The 22354-nt window shown below is 39.6% G+C and overlaps 1 protein-coding gene across 15 annotated transcripts in view; it reads right to left on the bottom strand.

The window, feature by feature from the left end:
• Window positions 1-22354, bottom strand: part of MCF2L (MCF.2 cell line derived transforming sequence like) — a 155788-nt gene that overhangs the window by 31644 nt on the left and 101790 nt on the right. For all 15 annotated transcript variants that reach the window (XM_062619785.1, XM_062619797.1, XM_062619697.1 and 12 more), the window contains 2 exons: window positions 21266-21380; window positions 4873-4963 (listed from right to left, as the gene is read on the bottom strand). In XM_062619785.1, the coding sequence (XP_062475769.1) occupies window positions 4873-4963; window positions 21266-21380 (206 nt within the window). The remainder of the gene's footprint in view (window positions 1-4872; window positions 4964-21265; window positions 21381-22354) is intronic.

Here is a 22354-nt window from a genome sequence, read left to right as displayed (position 1 = left end):
CATTTTCAAAGGAGGAATAAATCTCATTAAATCACATACTTTACAACAGTCACAATATTTACTTAGACAGTATGTAGCACTGCCAGGCTGCCGCTCCCAGAAAGAGGCAGCACACAGCAGAGCAGTGGCTGGGGTCTACAACCAGAAGCTAGTCACTAAAGCTTGCAGTAGTGAATACACAATGGTGAGCTTTGGAAAAGAAAGCCAACACTTCTGAGTTTTCATATCTCACGTATACTATGCCCTCCTAAGGCTTATTTAGTATACAAAGGAATTATGTGGATAGGTATGTATACCTTTTAGACAGAGATGAACTTAAAATAAAGTTGCTGTCTACTGTTCAATCCCACAGAGCAATTCACTCAGATGCCCAGGTGCTCAGAAGTCTTTTATACTCCTACACAGCAAAGGAAAGTTTTTCTGATAAACAGTGAACCTACAAGATCTTTTTTTCCCCACATTCCAGGTAAACAGCTTTCAGAACTATCTAAACCATGTGAGCCATCAAAGACCTACTTCCTGACTCAGTTTTAGTTGTTCACTCTTAAAATACTTGGAGCAACACTAGTATTCGTTTTATGAAGAGCTTCAACATACTTACACCACCAAGCTCTGTGGTGGTGTTTTTCCTTCTGCACTTAACTAGGATGCCACAAGCCACAGGGCACTTCTTTCCAAAATACCTCCGTACATAAAGGAGCTAAAAAATGCCCCCACTCTCCCCTTTTTTTCTTTTTATTTTTTGTCCAGATTGTTTATTCCTGGCTAGAATGAAGCCTTTGAAAGAGGCATCTTGTCAGGAAAGAATCTTTAATTAAGTCAATTTATAAAAGCAGCAGTTTGAAATCTAGTTTTAAAAACATCGAGCTGTTCTGCATTAGATCTGCATTTAATGTTTGTGATGTTATGATCGTGTTTTCAGACCTTAAGTGAACCACTTCTCTCTTTTTGCGTATTAAAACTCTATATAATAAAAAGGAAAAAATGGCTGACTTTACAAGGGTAAGGACAAAGTGCCTGCACATGTAATAAAACATCCAAAGCAGTAAGACAAACCCATACAGAATCTCAAAATAACCTTTTATTTTATCATTAACTGAAATAATTAATAACAATAGCCACAATATTAATATGAATAGTAACTTCATCATACTGTCAAGCTCTTGTTTTGAATCCAGGCAAAAAAAGAAATGAGTAGGGGCTGAAGGACCACTAGCTTTTTCAAACTTAACTGATATGAATTGTTAAGTATCATTACTGAACATGATTCAAAGAACTTGCTAGAAAATGGGCTAGTGAGAAATACTTATCCATAACATAACATAAAATAGTGCCTTTCACAGCGCATCACTACTAGAAGCATCTTTTCTCCAACAACAACTCACTAAGAAACTCAACACCTCTCTACAAAGCCAAAGAACTCGAGGTTGGATTACTGTACTTCACTGTTTCTCACCTTGGATGTAAAAACAACTCCAGATGGCACAAACACGGGACTGCCTGACTCCTGCAAGGTTTAGGTTGGTATTAGCACTCCAGTCTCTCCACTGGCTTTTGGTCTCCCCCTGCCAGCTAAACGTCTTGGCCCTAATCTTCAAAGCCACTAATTGGCTAAGCCTGTGCTACAGTGAAGACAAAATTTTGATTTATGAAAAACTAAGAAAAAAAACAGTGCTCTGGACAATGCAGTCTAAAACAGAAGGCATGAAACCTGCATGCAATACATCCTTAGTCAAAAATGGCAAATCACAAAGTAAGCTACTCTAGGAGGTTGGATAAAACCCAACTCTTGTCATATTTAGAAATGGCTGCAAAGTTTGTGACTGGATAAAACTTTCTCACTACCACCTGCTTCCTCAACAGCAGTTGCCCACACCTATGTTATTCCCTAAACACCAAGTTTAGGGAATCTGGACTTTCAGTATGAGGCTGATGGCTATGGTGGAACTTTTAATGATGTTGACTGCAGTTTCTTCTTTGAAAGACTGAGTTCACACTTCAGCCTTTCAAGACAGAGGAAGACAGTGATGACAGGACCACAGAGACAAAGATCATGTAATGACATGCGCTTCATTTTTTTTAAGAAAACACACTGGAACTACTAACAGAGCAGCACCCTTTCACATCCCAGGAAAAGAGGCGTCATCTTTCAGCCCAGTGCCTCTGGCTTTGGTGTCAGGTCTGCTGTCACTGCACGTGTTTCAGCAGCAGCCCTCCTGGGTGAATGGTGCAGCCACTGCCCTTCCACTGTGTCTGCAAAAATAGCTTTACCTCTGTCTTTACAGCCTTGACTGTCTATAGCAACCTTACAAGAATCACTGTGAAATACAGATTCAGCTCATTATTATTCTTTTTCAGTCCCAGGAAAGAAAATGATCTCTATCAAAAAGGGAGAAAAAATGAAGTCTAGAAAATTTTCATAATATAGAAAAATTTTCCACATTAATTTCAGCCTGAAAAAAAGATTTTCTTCATCACTTCTGTTTCAAAAACATACTTGCAACACCCACTAGTACTAATTAAACAATTCTATGTGAAGGGTCTTGAAAATAACGCAAAATAGTAATACTAAAAAAAAGTATAAAATTCTGGTTAGCAGCTGCTCAGTGCCTACAAATATATTTCCTACAGCTGTCAAGATATTAGTGATGGGCAGATGCTCCCAGCCACAGCACCCCACACTGGTATCTCTGATTTCACAAATCAAGAGGGTCAACCCCCTCAGGATGATTAGGGAAAAGTCAGGAAAGGCAACAGGGAGGACGCTGCAGGAACTACAACAAATGAGGCAACAGCCAAAACTCTCTTCCCAAATAATGTGAGACATATCCTCACATACAGCAGCAATCAAAATTGCTTGGGATACCAGCCTTTCAGACATTAGTTTCTATCTGGACAACACAAATGACACTCAGATGCTTCATTGCTATCAAAAGACAACTTTGACTGCTAGAAAAAACAAACAAGCAGAAATTAAGCTTCCAGTTGCCCTTGAGCCATTTAAAAAAAAATCTTTGGCCATCAACCAGACCCAGAGAAATCCTCATGACTGGTGCAAGATACACACTGTGTACATCTGGCTTTGCTGTTTTAAGGAACAGACAGCAGAAATGTATTTAGAGTTCATTTATGGCAAAGATTATAGCAAACAAATGGTGGACAACAGCAAACTATTTTTCACCAGATCTTTTTTTGGAATAGGAAAATGAAATTTTCAGGTGTTCTAGGATGATGTGACTCCTACTGAAGCCCAAAGGAAGGCTGCCACACACATTCATGCGTGAAATACAAAGCCAGAGCTGAGCCAGTTCAACAAAACAAATATAGAAAAAGGTCATGCCTCTAAGAGATTAGACTTCAACTAGAGAAGTGTGAGGTTTTTTTTTTATTTATTTTATTTTAAATAAAGCTCATAGAAGAATGAGAAAAGAAGGAAGAAGGAAAGTAACTCATCATCAACAGCACTGCAACCCACAGCACTTCCTGTGCTTAAACACCCTTCTCCAGGCAAAGCCCTGAGGCAGGAGTGCCATCACTCCAGTGATGGGTCCCTTATCAAAGTGAATAGATACTCAGGTTCTGTATATTGTGCTTCTAGGCAAAATGACACACACTGGAGGAACATTACCATAAACATTAATATTATGGCTATAAGCAACCTGTCTGTAATAATCCCCCACCTGCAACCACCCCAATTATATAAATAAAAGGACTGCCATCTGTGGAATACTTATTTGTCCTTGAACAGAAACTACAGCATTGAATTTTTAGAGATTAAAAAACTCCAAAGATTTAGCACTTTTTCTTTAATCACCCCAAATTATGCTGCTCTCAGTTTCCACTATTGGAATCACCTCAAAGCTGCATCACAAAATTTCAAAATGAACTGCAAAATCAAATTTTGTTAATATTCTGGTATATTTTCAGTATTTTAACATTCCTGACATACTTATCATGGAACAAGTTGTATTGTGGGAATATTTATCATTACATATTCATTCACAAGAAGTCATATAGTGGGAGTAATGGATTACCTTTAATAAATACCTTTTAACTTATGATAAACAGTTCCTTGGTCAGAATGGGGCTACACAAAAATAACATTCACTGTTTTGATTTCACTTCTGTCTAACAGAGCCAAATTTTATTAGCCATTAAAAGTTAAAGAAAAGATGCTTACAGCCCTTTTTCGGCACTTACTCGAAAGATTATAAGCACCAACAATACAAGTAAGGATAACAAGAAAACAAGTAAAGTAAAACAACAGTAGGTTGAGCAAATCATAAACATGAATCTGTCTTTTCCTACATGTGCAAATAAAAAAAGCCTCTAAGAAACTTTGTTTTCTGATTTTAAAAACATTAATTAAAAGCGGCACTGAAAGTAACTGTGTGTGCTGTTAATGGATCACAGTAAGTACATAATATTTTCCTGTTTACAAGCAACCCCTGTTTTAATTTGGGCATCACAAGTCCTTTCACAAGCAGCAAAGTAAGGCAGAATCCTCATCCTCATCTCTTCCTATATTGGAAGCTCACTGGAAGAGTGAAAGGTAGAGTCATGGGCTGTCCATGCAAATATTGGTCCCTACCTGGGAAAGCAGCAAGCCACATGCATTTAGGTGCATACACACGCACATGCTCTCCAAGTGCCTTCTCAGGAAGATGTCCTGAGCTGCAAACTCCATTAAAGCACACCACAGACACATGATGCTCAGCTGCAGTCAGCTGGGATGGAAAAGAACTACAGGATACTTTTTGTGCCATCTATTGGCTACTGTTCTTTTGAAGAAATTGGCTGATTTTCCACTCTAAGAGGAGGGTTCAACACTAAAAAAATCTTTTGAAGGAGTTAATTTAAGACAGTACTCACTGTTATTCGCAGAATAGAAGCTTTCACAGAGGTCCATTTGTCCTGTCTGCGATCTATGACAAGAATAAATCCAATTCCAGCATCTCGTAAACTAAGTTTGGATGAGGAAAGAAGAAAAAGAGAAAGTTGAGTTAAAATACAAGCAGAATTCCTCTGGTTCTCTTACTCGAAAAGGCAGTATGACCCAGGCATGCCCTTTTTGTGCAGAGTCTTCTTCACCTAAGCATCTCAAGTAAAGATACACTATACTGTACACACCTTTGGAAAGATGCAGCAGTCCCAAATATGTTCCACAGACCTTCAAACCATAATCAAATCACGAATTCTTTTTCATGAAAGGTAGTTTTTACATTTCTTGTACAGAGATTATTTCAGAGAAAAATAACCCCCTTTGACTCTCCATTGTTTTGGTGCTGATGTAATCCCTCCTTCATGCTGTTTCCGGTATAATTTCAGTATCAAAATGAAGTTGCTTTCCTTTTGCATCTGCTTTTAACCTTCTGTTTGAATTGTCTTTCTCCTCACTGATATTTAAAACCCTTAAAAATGCAGATCCTTCTGATCATTTCACGATATTGCTCTGCACACCCAAAATTCTCATATGCCTCCAGGCTGCAAACTTGTTCCCAGGTGCATTTTTACATTCACCAAAACAAAAAATCCCTACAGCATTTAAACAGTCCAACTCGTAGATGAGAAGAATGAGATCAGATGCACTTCTCTGGAATGGAAACATCTGTGAGAGAGATTGTGCTGAAATCCTTGCAACCGGGTGACCTTTCTTTTTCGCCTGTGCTCAGCTGCCTGTGCTACCGAGTCCCAGTCAAGAGATCTGCTCCTGTTTTGTAATTCTCCATCTAAGCCAATTGTGCAATGCCAGCAGCAGCCCTTGCCAGCCAATCGCAATCAAAATGAAAATGACGGGCAAATACAAGGCAGACAGGCTCAGATTTGTTATTTTCTCATATACTGGGTCATTTTTAATAGATGTGCTGTATTTTCAGTCCAGATAATAATATACTGCAAGACTTATCGTATGCGCTGTGCGACATTTACAAATATTGTGCACTGATTTGTTATTGTCATATATTAAAAGACAATATAAAAACCAACATGACAGAATGTCAGGATCCCTTATTCAAGATTGCTGAATCATGAAAACACCAGCATTGCTTTATTAGATTATGTCGGTAGCATAACAGTGTGATGCTGAGGAGGATGAAGAACACAGGCACCCCGATGTGTCACCTTAAGCTACTCTGCAAAATTACAAATTTAAGCATGACTTACAGTCTATTCCCTTTCTTTTACAAACTAATCTCTCTCAAATTTACAGACTAAATATTTAGGGCAAAACATGAATAATCATAAAAAATGCAAATGAACACTGACTTTCAGAAGAAGGTAAGCAGTCATTTTAACACAGGAAATACTAAAACCAACCTCTTACTGCCCACATTCAGTGCACATTACTAAACTCTTGCCTGTGGGTTAGGACAACACTGATAAACAACATCTGAGTGCTTGCCTTGTAAGCCTGAATAACCTTTGCAGACAAACTGGGCTTTATATTAACAATATGCTTGCCACTACTGAAAGCTTCCCTGATTTTCTAAGTCTTCCCCCTCCTACTCTTTCTTTACTTGAAGGGAAAGAGGAGGAAAGAGATCCAGATTGATTTTAGCCTCTTCCTGTTCCCCATTTAAAGTTCTCACCATTTTAACCTTTAGTGACTGAGCAAAATAAAATGCTAATAGCAACCATGTTCCACAAAAATCAGGTACCAAAACAAACTCCTTCAGACATACAGCCTAAACGTGGATGAATGGAGTCAAAAGGTGCTACCAGCTGCTCCCACAGCAGTTCATGTGGAGTTTGAAATGTATTCTGCTGAGTATTCACACTCTTACAAAGCTATTTTCCCTACTCAGTAGAAGTCCCTGGGAGTCCTGGAATTTCTGCATACATCCTCTGTGGAAGCATCATCTCAGATCCCACCAGGTTCCTAAATGCAACATCTGCATCGTATTTCAAGAAATATTGACATTTCTGTGTAACAGGAATAAAATTAAAGCCTCTGACAGAGCAATCAATCAGATTTCTCTCCAGGAGTACAGGGAAAGACAGGCTCAGCTGGGATTCTGGAGAAAATCTAGATGGCAGCTACACACAATTGTCTGTCTTAATACCTGGCAACAAGCAGAGCTTAATATAATTCTCCTAGGAAAAAAGAAAAACAACAAACCAACAACCCCCAACCCAACAAGGCTTTCTTAAATGGAAGAGTTGACAAAGGAAAGCACATCTCTAAGATAGCCCCAAAAGATATCTTCAGCCATCCTTCTTTTTCCACTGGATCAAATATGTTGGGTGGTTTCATTATTCAGACTGTGGTCCTCTTCCAGGCTCGGACATGAAAGCCAAGATTCGCCATTGCTGGCTGGAAGAGACCCAGCGCAAACTCTTGAGCACCTGACTTCAAACTGTTAACACTCCATTAATATAGATTGCTTTAAAGAAAAATTGAAAAGTGCTCTGTTCTGTACATGGTGGGAAAAATCTTATCTTGACAAAAGCGTCTTGTGAAGGGCTGGCTTTGGAGTCTGGGATCCAGCTCCAGCAAGCCCTAGGCAGGAAGCAACAAACCAAGCTAAGACATTGTGTACAACAAAGTTGAGAACATTATGAAGACAACAAAGTCACGTATTCATGAAAAGTAAATATTAGAAACAGGTTTGTTTGCCAATACACCCTTGGCTCTACTGACCTCCCTTTGCTGCCACACACACCTGCATACGTAATTACAAGACTGTTTGCAACACCCCCTTCTCTTTTAGGGCACAGGATGAATAATGCTTTGGTAACAAGAAGGTATTAAATTGCCCTTTGGCTCCTGATTTAACTGTGAATTACAGCTGTCTGTCTTTCCCTCAGCCATATTTACTACATTCTATCCAAATACTGATTTCCCCCTCCATGCCTTTAACTTGAGAGCAAAGCATTTCAGCTTCCACTGTCTCAGCAGAAACATGCCTTGATGGATATGGCCTGTACTGCTCACCAGGCTTTACCCCCTGGCTTGCTCCAGTTGCACTGCAATCATCAGCTTAGCCCAGGACTTGCATCTGTGTATCATGCTCCAACAGACTTACCACCAGCACCTACATTTGTCTCTCTCATTCATCCCTTCAACCATTTTCATTCCTTGCCACCTTATCCCAAGAATAGCTCAAAAAGAAAAGTCTTGGAGCTTAATTTTTTTTTTTCATTTTTTTTTTTCCTTCTCAATACTGTCAGAAGAAATGACCAAATAGGTTCTCACCCCACCCCTTCCTGAATATCACAGTCCCCTTTATCCTCCAACCCAAGTCTCCCTCACCCTACTTCCTGCTCAGTCTTTCAGTATCTTACTTCTGATGGACCCTTATTTTGGCTGTGGTCTTACTTGTTGAGTCAGGCAGCTTGGCTGCACTACCTGCTTGTCAACAGGCGGCACTCACATCCCATCACAGTCTTCCTGCTCTCAGCCCTGGTAGTGGACTTGAATTTAGAGCAATTAGTTCTGCAACCATAGAGAAACCCCTGTTCAGCCCCAGGATAAAGCTGTTCTTTTTTTTTTTTACAACAAATTTGAGTAGCTACTTAGCATTCGTGACCTGGGATTTAGGCAGATTTTTCTGAAGGTATTTCCTTGACACAAAGGCCATCATTCTTTCAAGTGTCAAGTTCAAGTCCTTGACGAAAAGATGGAAGCACTTAAAAGGCTGGCTGTTTCAGTGTTTGAAAAGCACAGTGGATATGTCCCCTTTCTTGGGAACACCTCAGCTATTTTGGCCAAACTTTAAACCAAAAACTCAGGTGAGACCTCACGAATGGAAAGAAAATTTGGCAGAGTTATAAACAACTGGAAGCCAACAGTGAGAAACAGCAGACAACCTTAGCAGAACAACCTGCCTATTAAGGCTCCTTGACACTTCCCTTACAACCTCTGTTTTCTTTAATGCATTAACTTGTCTCGTATCCAGTGTACTTTCTGAAACATAATTTATATAAGCTTGTAATTCAAACTTAGTATTTCCTTCCTTTGTTTCCCTCCTATCACACACAAAAATCCCCCATCATGGGATAAGCTCTGTTCTTCTGTTTACTTACCAGAACAAAGAACAGAACATTTTTAGAAAGGCAGAGAAACCATTCCTGCTCTGCAGGAAATGTATCTGGCAAACTCACAAAGGCCAGGTCAGAAAGGTAGAAAGCAGTGGAAAGGGACCAGAGGCCACAGATGACAGGAGAAAATGCAGCAGAGGATAGACTTGCTGCTCAGTCCTCTCCTTCTGCCTTGGAGAGCCAGTGTAACACCATTTGGAGAAAACAGAGTGAGGTTGAAGTACCTGCCAAACAAGCACCAAGTTCTCCATGTAAGACTGTAGAGCAGGAACTGAATTTTCTACTTAGTGACTCCTCAGTTTTAGATTATGGGGACATCTCCCTCTTTGTCTTATTTGCAAGATTTATGAGCTCATGCACCTGGGGGAAAGGGTGGGAAAGCTTATAATACATAGGCCTGCAGAAAGAAACTTCCCTCTGGGGTGTGTGTAAGCAATTATATAGTCATCATCTGAAAGATCCTTGCATTTCTCCAAGGTATGGGTGGTGACAACTGCTACACAAGTAAGTTCCCATTGCTTCTACACTGCTGTATAGAAACTACTCATGTACCACAAACAAAACAAAGCAATTCTTCAGGTTCACCACAGAGAACTGATAGTGTAAAACTTTTGCACATTTGAAATTCTGTGCAACATTTTAGGTTAAATAATCCCATTTCAATAAAAGTGAATTTCAGTCTTAAAGCCTTATTATTACACAGTTGGTTGGCATTCCATTTGAGATTGTTGCCTACCTTGACTACCTCTACGTATACATACAAACTGACTAGAAAGTCTTGTTTGCAACAGCTGAACAGCTATTTTGATAGTAGGACTTCAGTAACATTCAGTGAAGATTTACTGCACTGAGCAGAGCACCAAGGCAATGTCTGCAGTAATCTACGTTATAAGCAGCTGAAGCTGTCTTTAGATCCCTGGTACCACTCATTTGTAAAACTTGCTCACCCTCTGTGGCTCATCACTGACCATCAATGTGCATCAGTGACATACACACTGCTTAAAGAGATGTGGGGTCTCAGGATGCTCACAAATCCTGATTTTTGTATTTTTTTGCATGCAACATATAGGCCTATGTAGGAAGGACCATGGAACTGGCTCATCCACCCATTTTCAGCCATAATACTAAGCCACAAAAGGGCAAACATACAAGACACGATGACAGATCATCTTAGGGATGGTACTACCCATCCTGTCTATATAGCAGATTTATGCCTGGGCATGCCATAAAGCCTGGGTGGACCAACTCTTAAAAATAAATCAATCCCCCCTCAAATATAGAACTGTATCCAGTGCAGAAAAAGAAAAGCTGGAGCTTAAACAGGTTCAGCATATACAAAAGACAGTCCAGTAGCCTGAGCACAGAGGTAAACAACACTTTGAACATCAAGCATTCCCATCATGTCCCCAGTGATAAACATGCTTCCAGCAGCTATCACTCTTTGAAGTCAGAAGTCATCCTATATTCAGTCATCAGCATACAGGCTAGGGTAACCAAGAATAGCATTCTCTTTCTTTTCTTAGGAACAGGTGATTGGAAACCAGACACTAACTAGCAAGGTCTTTAGAATTATATTTTGTTATTTTTATGACAGAAAAATTGAGATTTGCACTGATATTGAGGCATTAGTGGCAAAGAAATGATCTGCCAGGAAAATAAATAGAATGAAAGCATATTTCCAAAAGATGGCTGTATAAACAGATGTATGATGCTGTCATGACATCCGGTTAGACAGAAAAGAGCAGTTTGGTGCCAAATTCTGCCACAGATGTACATGTATGACTAACTGAGGTCAAAGAATATTGCACACATCTGAGAACAGAATCATTCCTACGAAGGGTAACATTTATGAACATCCAGGTGAAGCTCTTTGGCCACCTGGCAGACCTCTTTAGCTGTAAAGCAAATTGGTATGATATTTTGGATATGATTCAAGGTGTAGGCCTGACATCTGAGTTCAGATTCCCCCAAGAATCACTTTTAGTTGAGATGTGTAACTGCTCTATCAGATACCAGTTATTTTTTTCTTGTAAATGTTGCTGGAATAAAAGAACTGATGAGCACACTCTATTTCTGGCACATGGCACTGCATATGGGACAAAAATGTGGATGCAGTGATTAACTTCTTCATAATTTTGGGATGAATATTATAATTTTGTCTTAATTTTCTGTAACCTATAACTCCTTAGCTGAAAACATTGAAGAAATCAGCTAGCTAATGCAGGAAGCACAACTGGGAGGACATGTCCACTGTTTCTGATCTTGGAAAACCACCCATAGAGCACAGAACAGAGGAACAGGCACATCTCAAGCTTCCCGAGGTGCTCAATTTAAAGCCAGTGCTTGGTGGCATGGAAGTCACTGCACTGCACATATCTCTCTGTATCCGCACCTCTGAAATCAGGAAAAAAAACTTGCTATCTACTCCTTACTGTGTTTAACTAGTGAGTGTCTGTAGTGTGCTTCAGCAAAAGGCTACTGATATAGAAAAATGAGTTATATTTGATAATTGGGCTTTCTCATAGTCAGCTCAATGAACTTCAACTGTGGAAGGAAAAACCCTACCAAAGTCAAACAAAGGCTGACCATTGTTCACGAAGAAATATAGGAAAGAGAAGGAATTCCAGGAAAGAAAATTTAAAATGAGGCAGTCAGAAGTGCTGCTATACAAGTGCAGCCTCTAGTGGTCTGTCCAAACTCACTGAATGCCAAGTAAAAATTATTATATATAAAGCTCCTGGCAGTAACAGCTGCATTTTGTCGAGCACTGCTGATGCTGTGACACTCCACAGCAGGAGCATAAGCTATAAGCAAGGAGGCACCATTTCTCATTGATTCTTATGTTTAAAGTCTGATTTTGAAAATAAAAACTGCCTTCTCCCTTCCCCCCAAACCCCCAACTAAATCACTATGAATAAAACAATATGCATGCTATTCTACAACCCTTTTCATTCTACACTGGAATTCTGTGACTAGATGCACATTCAAAACAGTGTTTGGACCTTCTCTTTACTTTGGTTTTGGTAGTTTCTGCCTTCCCTTTAGGGAAACAGATGAAGCTGCACAGGAAATGAAGAAAATCTGAGCCTTTGTGTTGGAGCTGAACCTGTTAAAGTTTCATCATTAGACAAGGTTCAGATAAGAAATTTGATGCATTTCCCTCCCTCCACTACCACATTCCAGTGAACTAGATCTTATCCAGTGTAGCACTGATGAAAACCTTATCTCTTCCCTTCCCCATTATGCTTACTTTTGGTCTCAGCTGTTATTAGTTCATGCTCCATGTTTGTCTGAAAACACTCATACTGTACTTCATTTTTCTAAGGAGTGGGGAATCATCAGATACACAAAATTGTATTTTAGGATCTCACAGCATTCAGGCAAAGAAAAGTTTAGATGAATGCTGGGTTGCGAAGTGGCATAAATAAGAACCACGATAGACAAGTGGTTACAATTTGCTCATGAGGCAGAACCGATTAGCAAAATCATATAGCATGGAAGAGTGATACCATGAAAATGCCTTTTGAAACTTCATAAGCACAGGCAAGATTATTACACATGCCGTTGTGTCAGTGACAGGAGATCTTAAAGGCCAGATAAACAGGAGACAAAATAATGAAAGAAACTTCAAAGAGCTTTGTGTAAGGGACTGATAATAATTCAAAACTTCGGAAGTCTCATCTAGACTTCATGACGACTGTAGCCCAGAAAGCCACTTGTGGTTAACATGCAGCCCTACCCCTGATCTGAAAACCCTTCTGTCACCACAGGACTGTGATTGCAACAGCTCACTGCATCTGCCTGCAAAGCAAGAACCAGCAAGGAAGATGGGTCACTACCAGAGACGTACTGTTGATGAGGTGAGTGACAACTCGCTGACAACCAGGAGAGCTGCTCTCAAGCCTTGGTCCTAGGGGCAACCGAAGGTCTTTATCCTGCACAGCAGTAGGTCCCCTGAAATTGAGAGATATGAATCCAAACATTTTTACTTAAGGCACTGCTTGTGTTCCTCAGCCAATAAGCAGAATAAGCAGCAGTAGAACAAACCTTATTTATTTTAAAGTGTTTGCACCAACATATAGTGTACACAGTTCCATTTCTCTTTTCCCTCCCCACTCAATTTCAAAGAGATGGGCATCAGTACCTTCTTTGATTGGTCCCTATAGCTCACTTTACCTCATACGCTACTCTAGATCCTCAAAACAGCCCCTCTCCCACTTCCAAGGCAATTCATCCTTAAAATAAACTCAACTCATTGGAGTACATTAATGCTGGCTATATTCCATCATATATGCATACATTCTTTCTGCTCCAAAAACCTTATGCTGCTGGGTGGGGGGAGGAGCTGAGGGAATGTAGCTAGTGTTAAAAAAAATAAAATAAAATTAAAATGTCCAGGCATCATCATCTGCCAGTGCCTGGACATCTGCTTGTACCACATGTGCTCATTCTCTTTCCATGGTACCAATCAGCCTTTTTTTATGGCAATTTAGGAAGCTTTGTCCCATTGAGGAACCCCACAGACTAAAATCAGAATTACTTTGATGCATTTCTGCAGGTAAAAGAAATAATGATTGAAAGACAAAGTTATTGTTTAACAGATCCTCTTTTAGTGTGTGAAATTAACTACAATAACGAGTTTTACATTTTCTAAATGGAAAATACAATGTAATTTCTTCAGATCACATGGAGTTCTTTTGGAAGGACTGTTTGAAGAAAGACAGCAACTGAGGACTCATTTAGACTTAACTACAGATGGCTGAAATAGGCCATGTTATCCTTGAGGGGCAATTAAGCATAAATAGGTCAATAAAGGCAAAATGGCTGTACATTGGTTAAGCTTAAGTAAATACAAGCAGCAGAAAGTGTATGAGATCCTCACCTTAGAACTATTAAGTCTGACTTCATAAAAGCATTTTTGCACGTATTCAGAACTATGATATTGGAATTGTACATATTTGCAGTACACTCCAACAACCATTAATGACACTGCAAAAAGTATTGGCACAACCTTATATGTAACAATGCAGGTTTTGTTTTAGAGAGTTTACACTTAAAGAGGGTGTTCAATTCTCTAAACTTAAGACTGGATTAATAAAAACTCCTGCGTGAGGTCCAGCATTTTAGTACTTAACTTTCACAATTTTACAGTTCTCTCATTGTCAGATTAAATTTACCACTGAACAGTGTGTGTCATGCATACTGTTCAAATCCTCTAAGCCCTTAAGGTGTGTAAGTGGGATTTTAAAGACTGAAAAGGCTTTGCCTGTACAGGGCTGAGCTTTAACCAAGTTTAAGACATTCAATAGGTGGACATCAAATTAAGTGCAAATTGTTCCAAGCCCAGTGAAATTTCAGACTCTTAAGTAACATGTTGAGCTTCGACCTGATCTTATTGAACTATGTATCTGACACAAAAGCTTCAAACTACCACTTTAAATTTAATGTTCTTATTTTAAATTTAAGCATTTGCATTTCCTTTCTGCTTAGAGAAACATATGGAATTTACAACTGTTTGGCAGCTGTGCTCTGAGAAAGGAAGGGTACACACAGCATGAGAGATTTTGCTGGAGGTCCTGGGATGTTCTTACTGACAATTTTGAGGAGCTGCCAAGGTAACAGCAGGGTACAGGCTCCACATCTTCAGCTTGGATTGTAATCCAACAAGGAGGACAACACTGAAATGAAGCACAGCTGACAGAAATAAACTCTGAAACTGCAAAGCTGTTGCTCATCATGCCAATGAGAACTGTCAGGGCATCTGGTTTTTAGCATTTCTTACCCATTATGTGTTGATGTTCATCCCTGGCACTCCATAAAACAGAAGCGGTTAACTCTCAGCCAGTGGTGGGCTGCCTGTTTAGTTTGCAGATAAATGAGGAAACGCATGTGGTTACCCTCCCACACGGGCTTTTCACAAGATCAGCATGGATGGGCTCACCAGCCCAAAACAGAGCATTACCCCAACACTACTCCTCTTGCTTCAGGAGTGCAGTAGTAGACCTGTGCCAAGGAGACTGGCCAGATCCAAGATCTATGACCCCTGTACTCTCCAGTGCCCCTCATGCTGAGCTTTGTTAGTTCTAATAACCACATCGTGCTGGGGCATGTTCTTCTGATCCCTATCTAAATCCACCCAGCCACACTTTGGTGTGCCTATGTTAGTGAAGTCTCCTCAGGTCTGAACCCACAGGAGGGCTTAACAGAGGCTTTGTTTTGTTTTGTTTCCAGTCCCAGTGTTATCCCAAATGATGAGGACCTCATGTCCTTAACAAGGAAGGGTCTACCAAAAGATTAGCAAACCTTAACAACTGAGCTTTCAAACTGTCGGATGTTGACACTTTTCAGAGGTCACCTCGTTCTGTTTTGTTACTTGGACAGGATGGCTCCCTAGTTTCCAACGCCAGACTATACCACAAACAACAGGATTTCTTAGAAGGCCACATGGTGTTCAAGCATTTGGGATCCCAAAGAAGCGGACGCTCTTCCCAGGCAGGAAACTGACAGGGACAGCTTTCAAAACAGGAAATTGCAGAACATGCCAAGTTAAACTGAGATATACTGAAGATCATGCAAGGGAACAGAAAGGCACTGCAAAGAAAGACCGTACAAGGCTCTGTTGAAATATAAGGTGAAAAGGCCTGCAGTGTGGGACTCACACTGTCCATCAAAACCTGTTCTGAATATTCTAATCTGCACTCTTTTTCTTGAAAGGAATGTTGAATTTAAGACTCCATATTACACTTCTAAAGTATTAATTTTTCAACCTCTCATGGCCACAAGAAATTCAGCATTGCTTTCTTTGTTCAAAGATGAACCTATATGAGCAACAAGGAACATTAAAACTATATCCTTGTGTTCTCTCATATAGCATTCTGTTTTCCGAATGCAGTAAAGACTGCTAAACAGCCAAAAGCAAAACCGTATGTTGAAAGATCCTGGGGATTTTTGGGGGGGTTTGTTTGTTGTTTTGTTTGTCTTTTTAACCACTGCAATTAACTATTAATTTCTTCTTGGCCCAAGTTCTCATACTACACTCCACATTTGGTAAATTCATATTCCAAGAATGTGTACACGCTTAAGTTAATAAAATGTTTACAGTGACCACTGTGACGAATAGAATTAAGTATGAATAACACTTGCCTTCAGGGTACATTGCAAGTCTTAGTCTATTTACTAGGATAAATACAAAGAAGAAATACACTTTCAAAACAGAGGAAAAAAGAAGAGAAAACAGAGTACCCTAAGATGACTTCTTAAGGGTACAGGTGGCAGCTGTTTCAGGAGCCTATTGCAAACCTGACTGGAACATATTTTCTCCAACCTTGGTATATGCGGGTTATAAAAGGTATATCCAACAGGTGCTTCTCCCACTTTGCAGTAGAATGATGGACACTGCATATGGAGGTCATTAGTTTTTTTACTCAGTTAAGAGGCTAGACAGTCTTGCTCTACATGGCCTCCTTTTCCATGACCCAGCTCAGCAGCAATCCCCAATGTTCTCAAGCCATGAAGTAATAGGAGACATTTTTCTCTGCAGAGAGAGAATCAAACCAGCTACGTGGACATTATAAAATGGCCTCAAAGGATCTCAAATAGATGCAAGACTTTGCTCACTATCCTCTACTGAAACCCAGTTGAATTTAAAGAGCTGGCCTCTTACAGACACTTATTTACAGACACTTATTATAGTTTATTCAGCAACTCCATCAATAAGAACTATTAATTCCCATGGATCAATACTTATATGTAAAGTATTTGTACCTATTCAGCATTTTAGCTCAAATACTCTTCCTAAAAAGTATTGCTTTAAGTACACTACATACTGCCATGGATTCTCCTTCTTTCATCTAGAGTACTATATGTATAAAACCAAAAATCAATTGACCTAAAAGAATATCTTTCAAAGAGAATACTCACCTTTTTTAAAAAAACCTTATCTTGCCATTCAATAGTAATTATAATTAAAAAAATACTATCTGCTAAAGGCAAAAACCTGATTCAGAAGTATTACACCTACAGGTTTACAACACATTAGCTGTCATCTTCCACTACATATGGTACTCATCCTTAATTCATCATTTTTTCCTGATAAAGCAGCAATCTTTAAGTACACAAGGTACGTGACTATTGCCACACACTACGTCTGAATCTGTACTGAATATTATGAGATTATTACAAACCACACATTACACATCGTAAACCTGAATTGACCTTGCAACTTTAACAACACCCACCTGAAGAAGATGGTTCAGCTCTCTGCTTAATGATATACAGTTGCACCAGGGTTAACTGAGTATCTTAAATTGAGATGAGGTATTCCCTTTCCACTGTCTCTTTCTTAACATCCTCATGTATCAGGCATTTACACATCTGAGCACATGCTGGTAACTCTACTGTTTGCACTATTCTACTCCATGGTCATCTAAGCTGGTAACATGCAGCTTACAATAGTTCTATTTCTAAATGCAAGGCTCCCCATGAGACGCTTAACTCTTCATGATTAAAGTTCACTATGAAAAAGATGAAAGTTTACACAAAAAGAGCTTGCAAAACTTAGTGGTTAGATAGTATAAAAGAAGAATGCAAAAAGAGGGGACAAGGTCATATTTACCTTTAAATTAGAGGGAATAACAAAGGTAGGTTAAGAGGTTTCAATTTTACCTCTTTCAACAAAGTCCTAAGCTAGTCTTATTACCAACACTACTTCTTTCACTTGGGAACAAAACCTGAAATCCTGATGCCACTGCTAAGATTTATTATACCAGTAAATATTTTATTGGGTCAACTCCACTGCAGAGCACAGAAAGGTCCTTTCTTATGAGGCTTTTAGAAGCTCCTCACTGTCATTCCCATGAAATATCATTTCCCCTAACATGCATCTGCAGGCAGTCAGACAATGAGCTTTGAGTTATTGCTGCCAACCCCTTGCTGTGACCACAAATCTTGTACAGGACCAAGTAGCACAAGTAGCTTTCTGAGGAACTGTTGTGGCTCCAGACATGTCTGTGCTCTGAGGGGCTAGAAAAGTCCATTTCCCCTTACTTGGTCAAAACAGCCCAAAACCAGAGTTATGTATTTTATAACCTATGTAACACTAATCTGGAGAGCAGTTCAAGCATAAAAGCTGTGGGCTGTATTCCTGTCCTTCCTGTAAATCTGTACTCCTTGCTACTCTTTAATAAACTTACAAAATAAAAAAAAATTAACTGCCTCCACTTCCCTCAAAAGCAGTTTATAAAGTATCCAAAACAGTATTTGAAATTTTTGCTCTTGAAAACTAAGATAACACCAAAAATCCTACTTTTTGACACCTTTAACAGCACTAGAAATAATCACAATTCAAGGAACACTGCAAACCTGTCCCCTCTTTGAGGTATACACTGTGAATAACTTACCATTAGCAAAACACACTTTCTAAAGGGATGTATGCTAACATCTAGCTAGTGGCATTTCTGTAAGTTTTTATTCCTGTAAGCCTGCACATGGGCTCATAAACACACAAATTTTATACAGTAAGCTTGTAACACCTCTAGTGCAAATGTCAGGAGTGTCTTCAGCCCTTTCAGATTATAGCAATTCTCAGGCACAAACGGGTCTCAGGTTTATCAGCATCTTTACAGTGGTATTATTTTTACAAGGTTGAAATTGAAGTGTTATCGCCCTAACACCTGAAGTATTGTAATTTTTACAATAATTAATACCTTACTGTTCACATCTAGCCAGCTGGGCTACCTCCTTCATTTGCACAGAACAACAATCTCTTCCTAAAGAATTGCAAATTAAAGAAAGAAGAAAATCCCAGAAGAACCACCAGACTTTAGGAATGGCCACTTCTACTTCAATATACATTGTTGTCAGGTAGGGGAAATTAACAGAAAAGCCTCCAGAAATCTCCTCCAAGACTTCCAATTAGTAAAAACATGCTCCTGCCAAACCGATGCTCTGGGATGCACTCAGCACTCCCCCTCCCCGCACCAGATGATGTTTGTTCTGATCAGAATTTCTCACATATACCACACTCTGTGTAGAAGTTCAATGGGCCACCATGAAGAGCACCACCAAGGACTTTCAAAAGGAGGAGCAGATGTGAATTTAGTACACAATTATTTGTAATAACAGTATCTAAGAAAGATACCACCAATGGAGGCTTAGCACCATGCAGTTTAAACAACACAAGGATAAACAAAGAAAATGCAACAATTGGCTGCTAGCTCCCCAGCTTCATTCTCTGAAATGAACTAGGAACTAACAAGTACAACCAGGATGGCACCTCACAGTACTGCGTTGCATATAACCAGTGGTACCTCACAGCGAGCAGGTCCTTCAAAATAATTACGAGGAAGGCCCTTTACAAGACCATTACTTTTTCTCTTCACACACGTACAGTAAACAACAGCATATACATGCATAAAGGACATCTGCCATGAATAGCTCCAAATGTGAATTCAGCATAATCCATGCTAAGATGTACTGAATGTTGTCAGCAAAAAGAAAGCAAAATACAGTTTGAGATCAACATTTCATGAACATTACACAACCTGCATCTCTAAGGCTTTTTAGTCTGAGAAAGCCTTATAGCCCAATTTGGGAAAGACATAAGGAGATCTCTATTCATACAATGATTTAGATTTGAAGGGAATCAAGAGGTTTCTAGCCCAACCTCTTGCTCAAAGCATGATCAACTCTAAATTCATGCCAGGTTGTTGACAGCCAGGTTGTTTTTACAGGCAGATCTTGAAATCCTCCAACAGCAGAGACTCCATAACTTCTCTTGGCAGCCTGTCTCTGTGCTTCATTATTCTCCCAGCAACAAAGTTTTTCTCTTACATCCAGGTCAGAACCATTCTGTTCCCATTCCAGCCATTAGCTTGTCTTTCCCTACTGCCCATCTCTGTGAGAAGCCTATTGCCTGTCTCCTTCACCACTCTCAATATAGCTCATCTCATCCCAAAGAATAATTTGGAGTGAAGATTTCTCAAGAGATCCTTGACTTGATCCTCACCCATTGCTAATTATTCTCCTCTGTGAACCCTCACTCTAAACACACAGGTCTGGGAGACATTATCAGGGAAGAATGAATTTAAGTGTCTTGGCCTCATCTATGTTGGCAGCTCATAATTTACCCAGCCCCTTCAGCACAGGTCTGCATTTTCCTTGTCTGTCCCTGTACTGCTAAAGCAACAGAAGGGTTTTTTTGGGTAGTCCTTGATGTCCCTTGTTTCTTATCCTTTAGTTCCAGATGTGCTTTGACTTTCCTGAAACCATGCCTATGTGTCTGGAAAATGTTTTTGTATTCCTTTTTCTCCTTTTGTAGCCTGTCCCTTCTTTCACTTCCTGTATGCTGTCTTCGTACTGCAACTCATTCACAAGTTCCCCATTCAGCCAGGTCAGTCTCCTGTTACGTCTATTCATTTGCAAGGGTGTACAATTCTTGTGCTTGGAGGATGCCGCCCTTAAAAACTTGGCAGCCTTCCTCAGCAAATTTACTCTTCAGATTTGCTTTCCATTGAATCCCGCTTACCATTTCCCTGAATCAGCCTAAACTCTGTCTTCTTGAAGTTGAGGGTCTGTACTTTATTCTACTACTTGCCTTCCTCACCTCCAACAAGACCTCGAATTCCACTATTCCATTCTCTAACAGATCTTCAACAAAATCACAATTTTTACTGAGCAGCCCATTGATAACACTACCATGCCCTCTAAGAAGGCCAGGATTAATTGCTAGGCCTGCTTAGCACCCTCCAAGTTCTGGATGTTCTGCAAAGACTGTATATTCAGCTGAGCCAGGGAAACAGAGCACAAGTGGTTAGGACAAACCTTGGTATGTAACTACAGAGTATTCCCTCACACTGAGTAACATCTTGACTAGCACCTAGGAATTACCATGCTCTGCCAAAATTATACATGTTTTCAATTAAAACAGAACAGTGCAGTCTAAGATACAGCAAAGATAAGAAACAAGAAGACAATGTCCATCACAGAATCTTTATCCATACATTCTTCCAGGAAGTAATTTTCTGGTTAAATATAAATAGCACTATTTGATTCATCTAACAACTATGTTAAGCAGCTGTGACTAATCAACACTTACTGACATTGCACCATAGCTGCATTTTCCTTTTTTTAAATTAAATACCGGCCTGATCTTTACACCATCATGTGACTAAATGTGAAAAATCACTTTGCAGATAAATGGGTATTTCCTCCTAGACAGGTGCTCAACCTTGGGATGCTTGTCAGGTAGGCCAGGACATTCTGGAACTCCTTTTCAGGGATCTCACTGAAAGCTGGATAGTCCGGAAAGGTTATAACAGGGCATCCATCTCCCCCTCTTCCACCTGCAGAAGAAACAAGCAGCAGCATGTTTATAAACAAGTCCCTTTAGCAAGTAAGTTCCCAGTAAATTAAACTACTGTGTTTCTTCAGGGTTTTTTGGTGCAGGGCTCATCAGCATGGACACTGCTTATTCTGAACAGCCTACTTTCTTCTTCAGAGCTTAGGAAGTTTTATTGGAGGAAGCTTGTTACACCACATTAGTTTTCTATACAAATGTCTGCTCATGTGAACACAGTTTTGACACCAGATGGCAGTGCATCTTTCTTTTGATAAATGTTAACTGCAAGTAAATAAATATAACCAATTTGGAGAGAGAAATGAGCTAATTGGGGGGGGGGAGTTAATTCAGAATGAAGTAGGTGAATCTCCATCTTGAACTGAATTCAACCTTCTCACCAGTATGAACTCATCATGCAACAACCCCCCATTCCCTTTCCACCAGGGTGCTGTGCTTCCAGAATGATATAAAGAAAGGGCCAGAACATTAAAAGAAACAGGGGAAAGTGTTTCAAATGAGATTTCCTCTTAAACTTCTGAAATTACCTATGAAAGGTAAAGCAGAGCCAAACACCTACACTGCAGTATGGCTGCTGATGAGCTGATGAGCATTATCTGTATCTTTTCTGGCACCACTGGGGTAGTATTCACAGATGCAATGCTTTTTAATGCACTTCACACACATTCTTATACGCAAAATGTAATATTTTCTTTTAAAAGCAATGTTAATGTATCATGTCTTAAGATAGCACATTTTCATAAAGGCAGGCTGGACAAAGAGTTTGTTGAGCCCTAGCAACTGCACAAAGTTGACAGTTAGAGGGTAGCAGGGACACATTGCTAGAAAGTTATCTTTGCTTCACAATTGACAGAAAGGAGAAAAACAGTCAAGAAATCTACTGTGATAAAGTAACCAAGATATTTTTTTTCCAGACCCAAAATCTTACGATTGAGTAGATATCAGCTGTAAACTGTATTA

The sequence above is a fragment of the Pezoporus occidentalis genome, unplaced genomic scaffold (assembly GCF_034315485.1).
Source record: "Pezoporus occidentalis ecotype Australia unplaced genomic scaffold, CSIRO_AGI_Poc_V1 ctg105, whole genome shotgun sequence".
NCBI classification, from domain to species: domain Eukaryota; kingdom Metazoa; phylum Chordata; class Aves; order Psittaciformes; family Psittacidae; genus Pezoporus; species Pezoporus occidentalis.
This window is presented reverse-complemented; position numbering and strand designations above follow the sequence as displayed.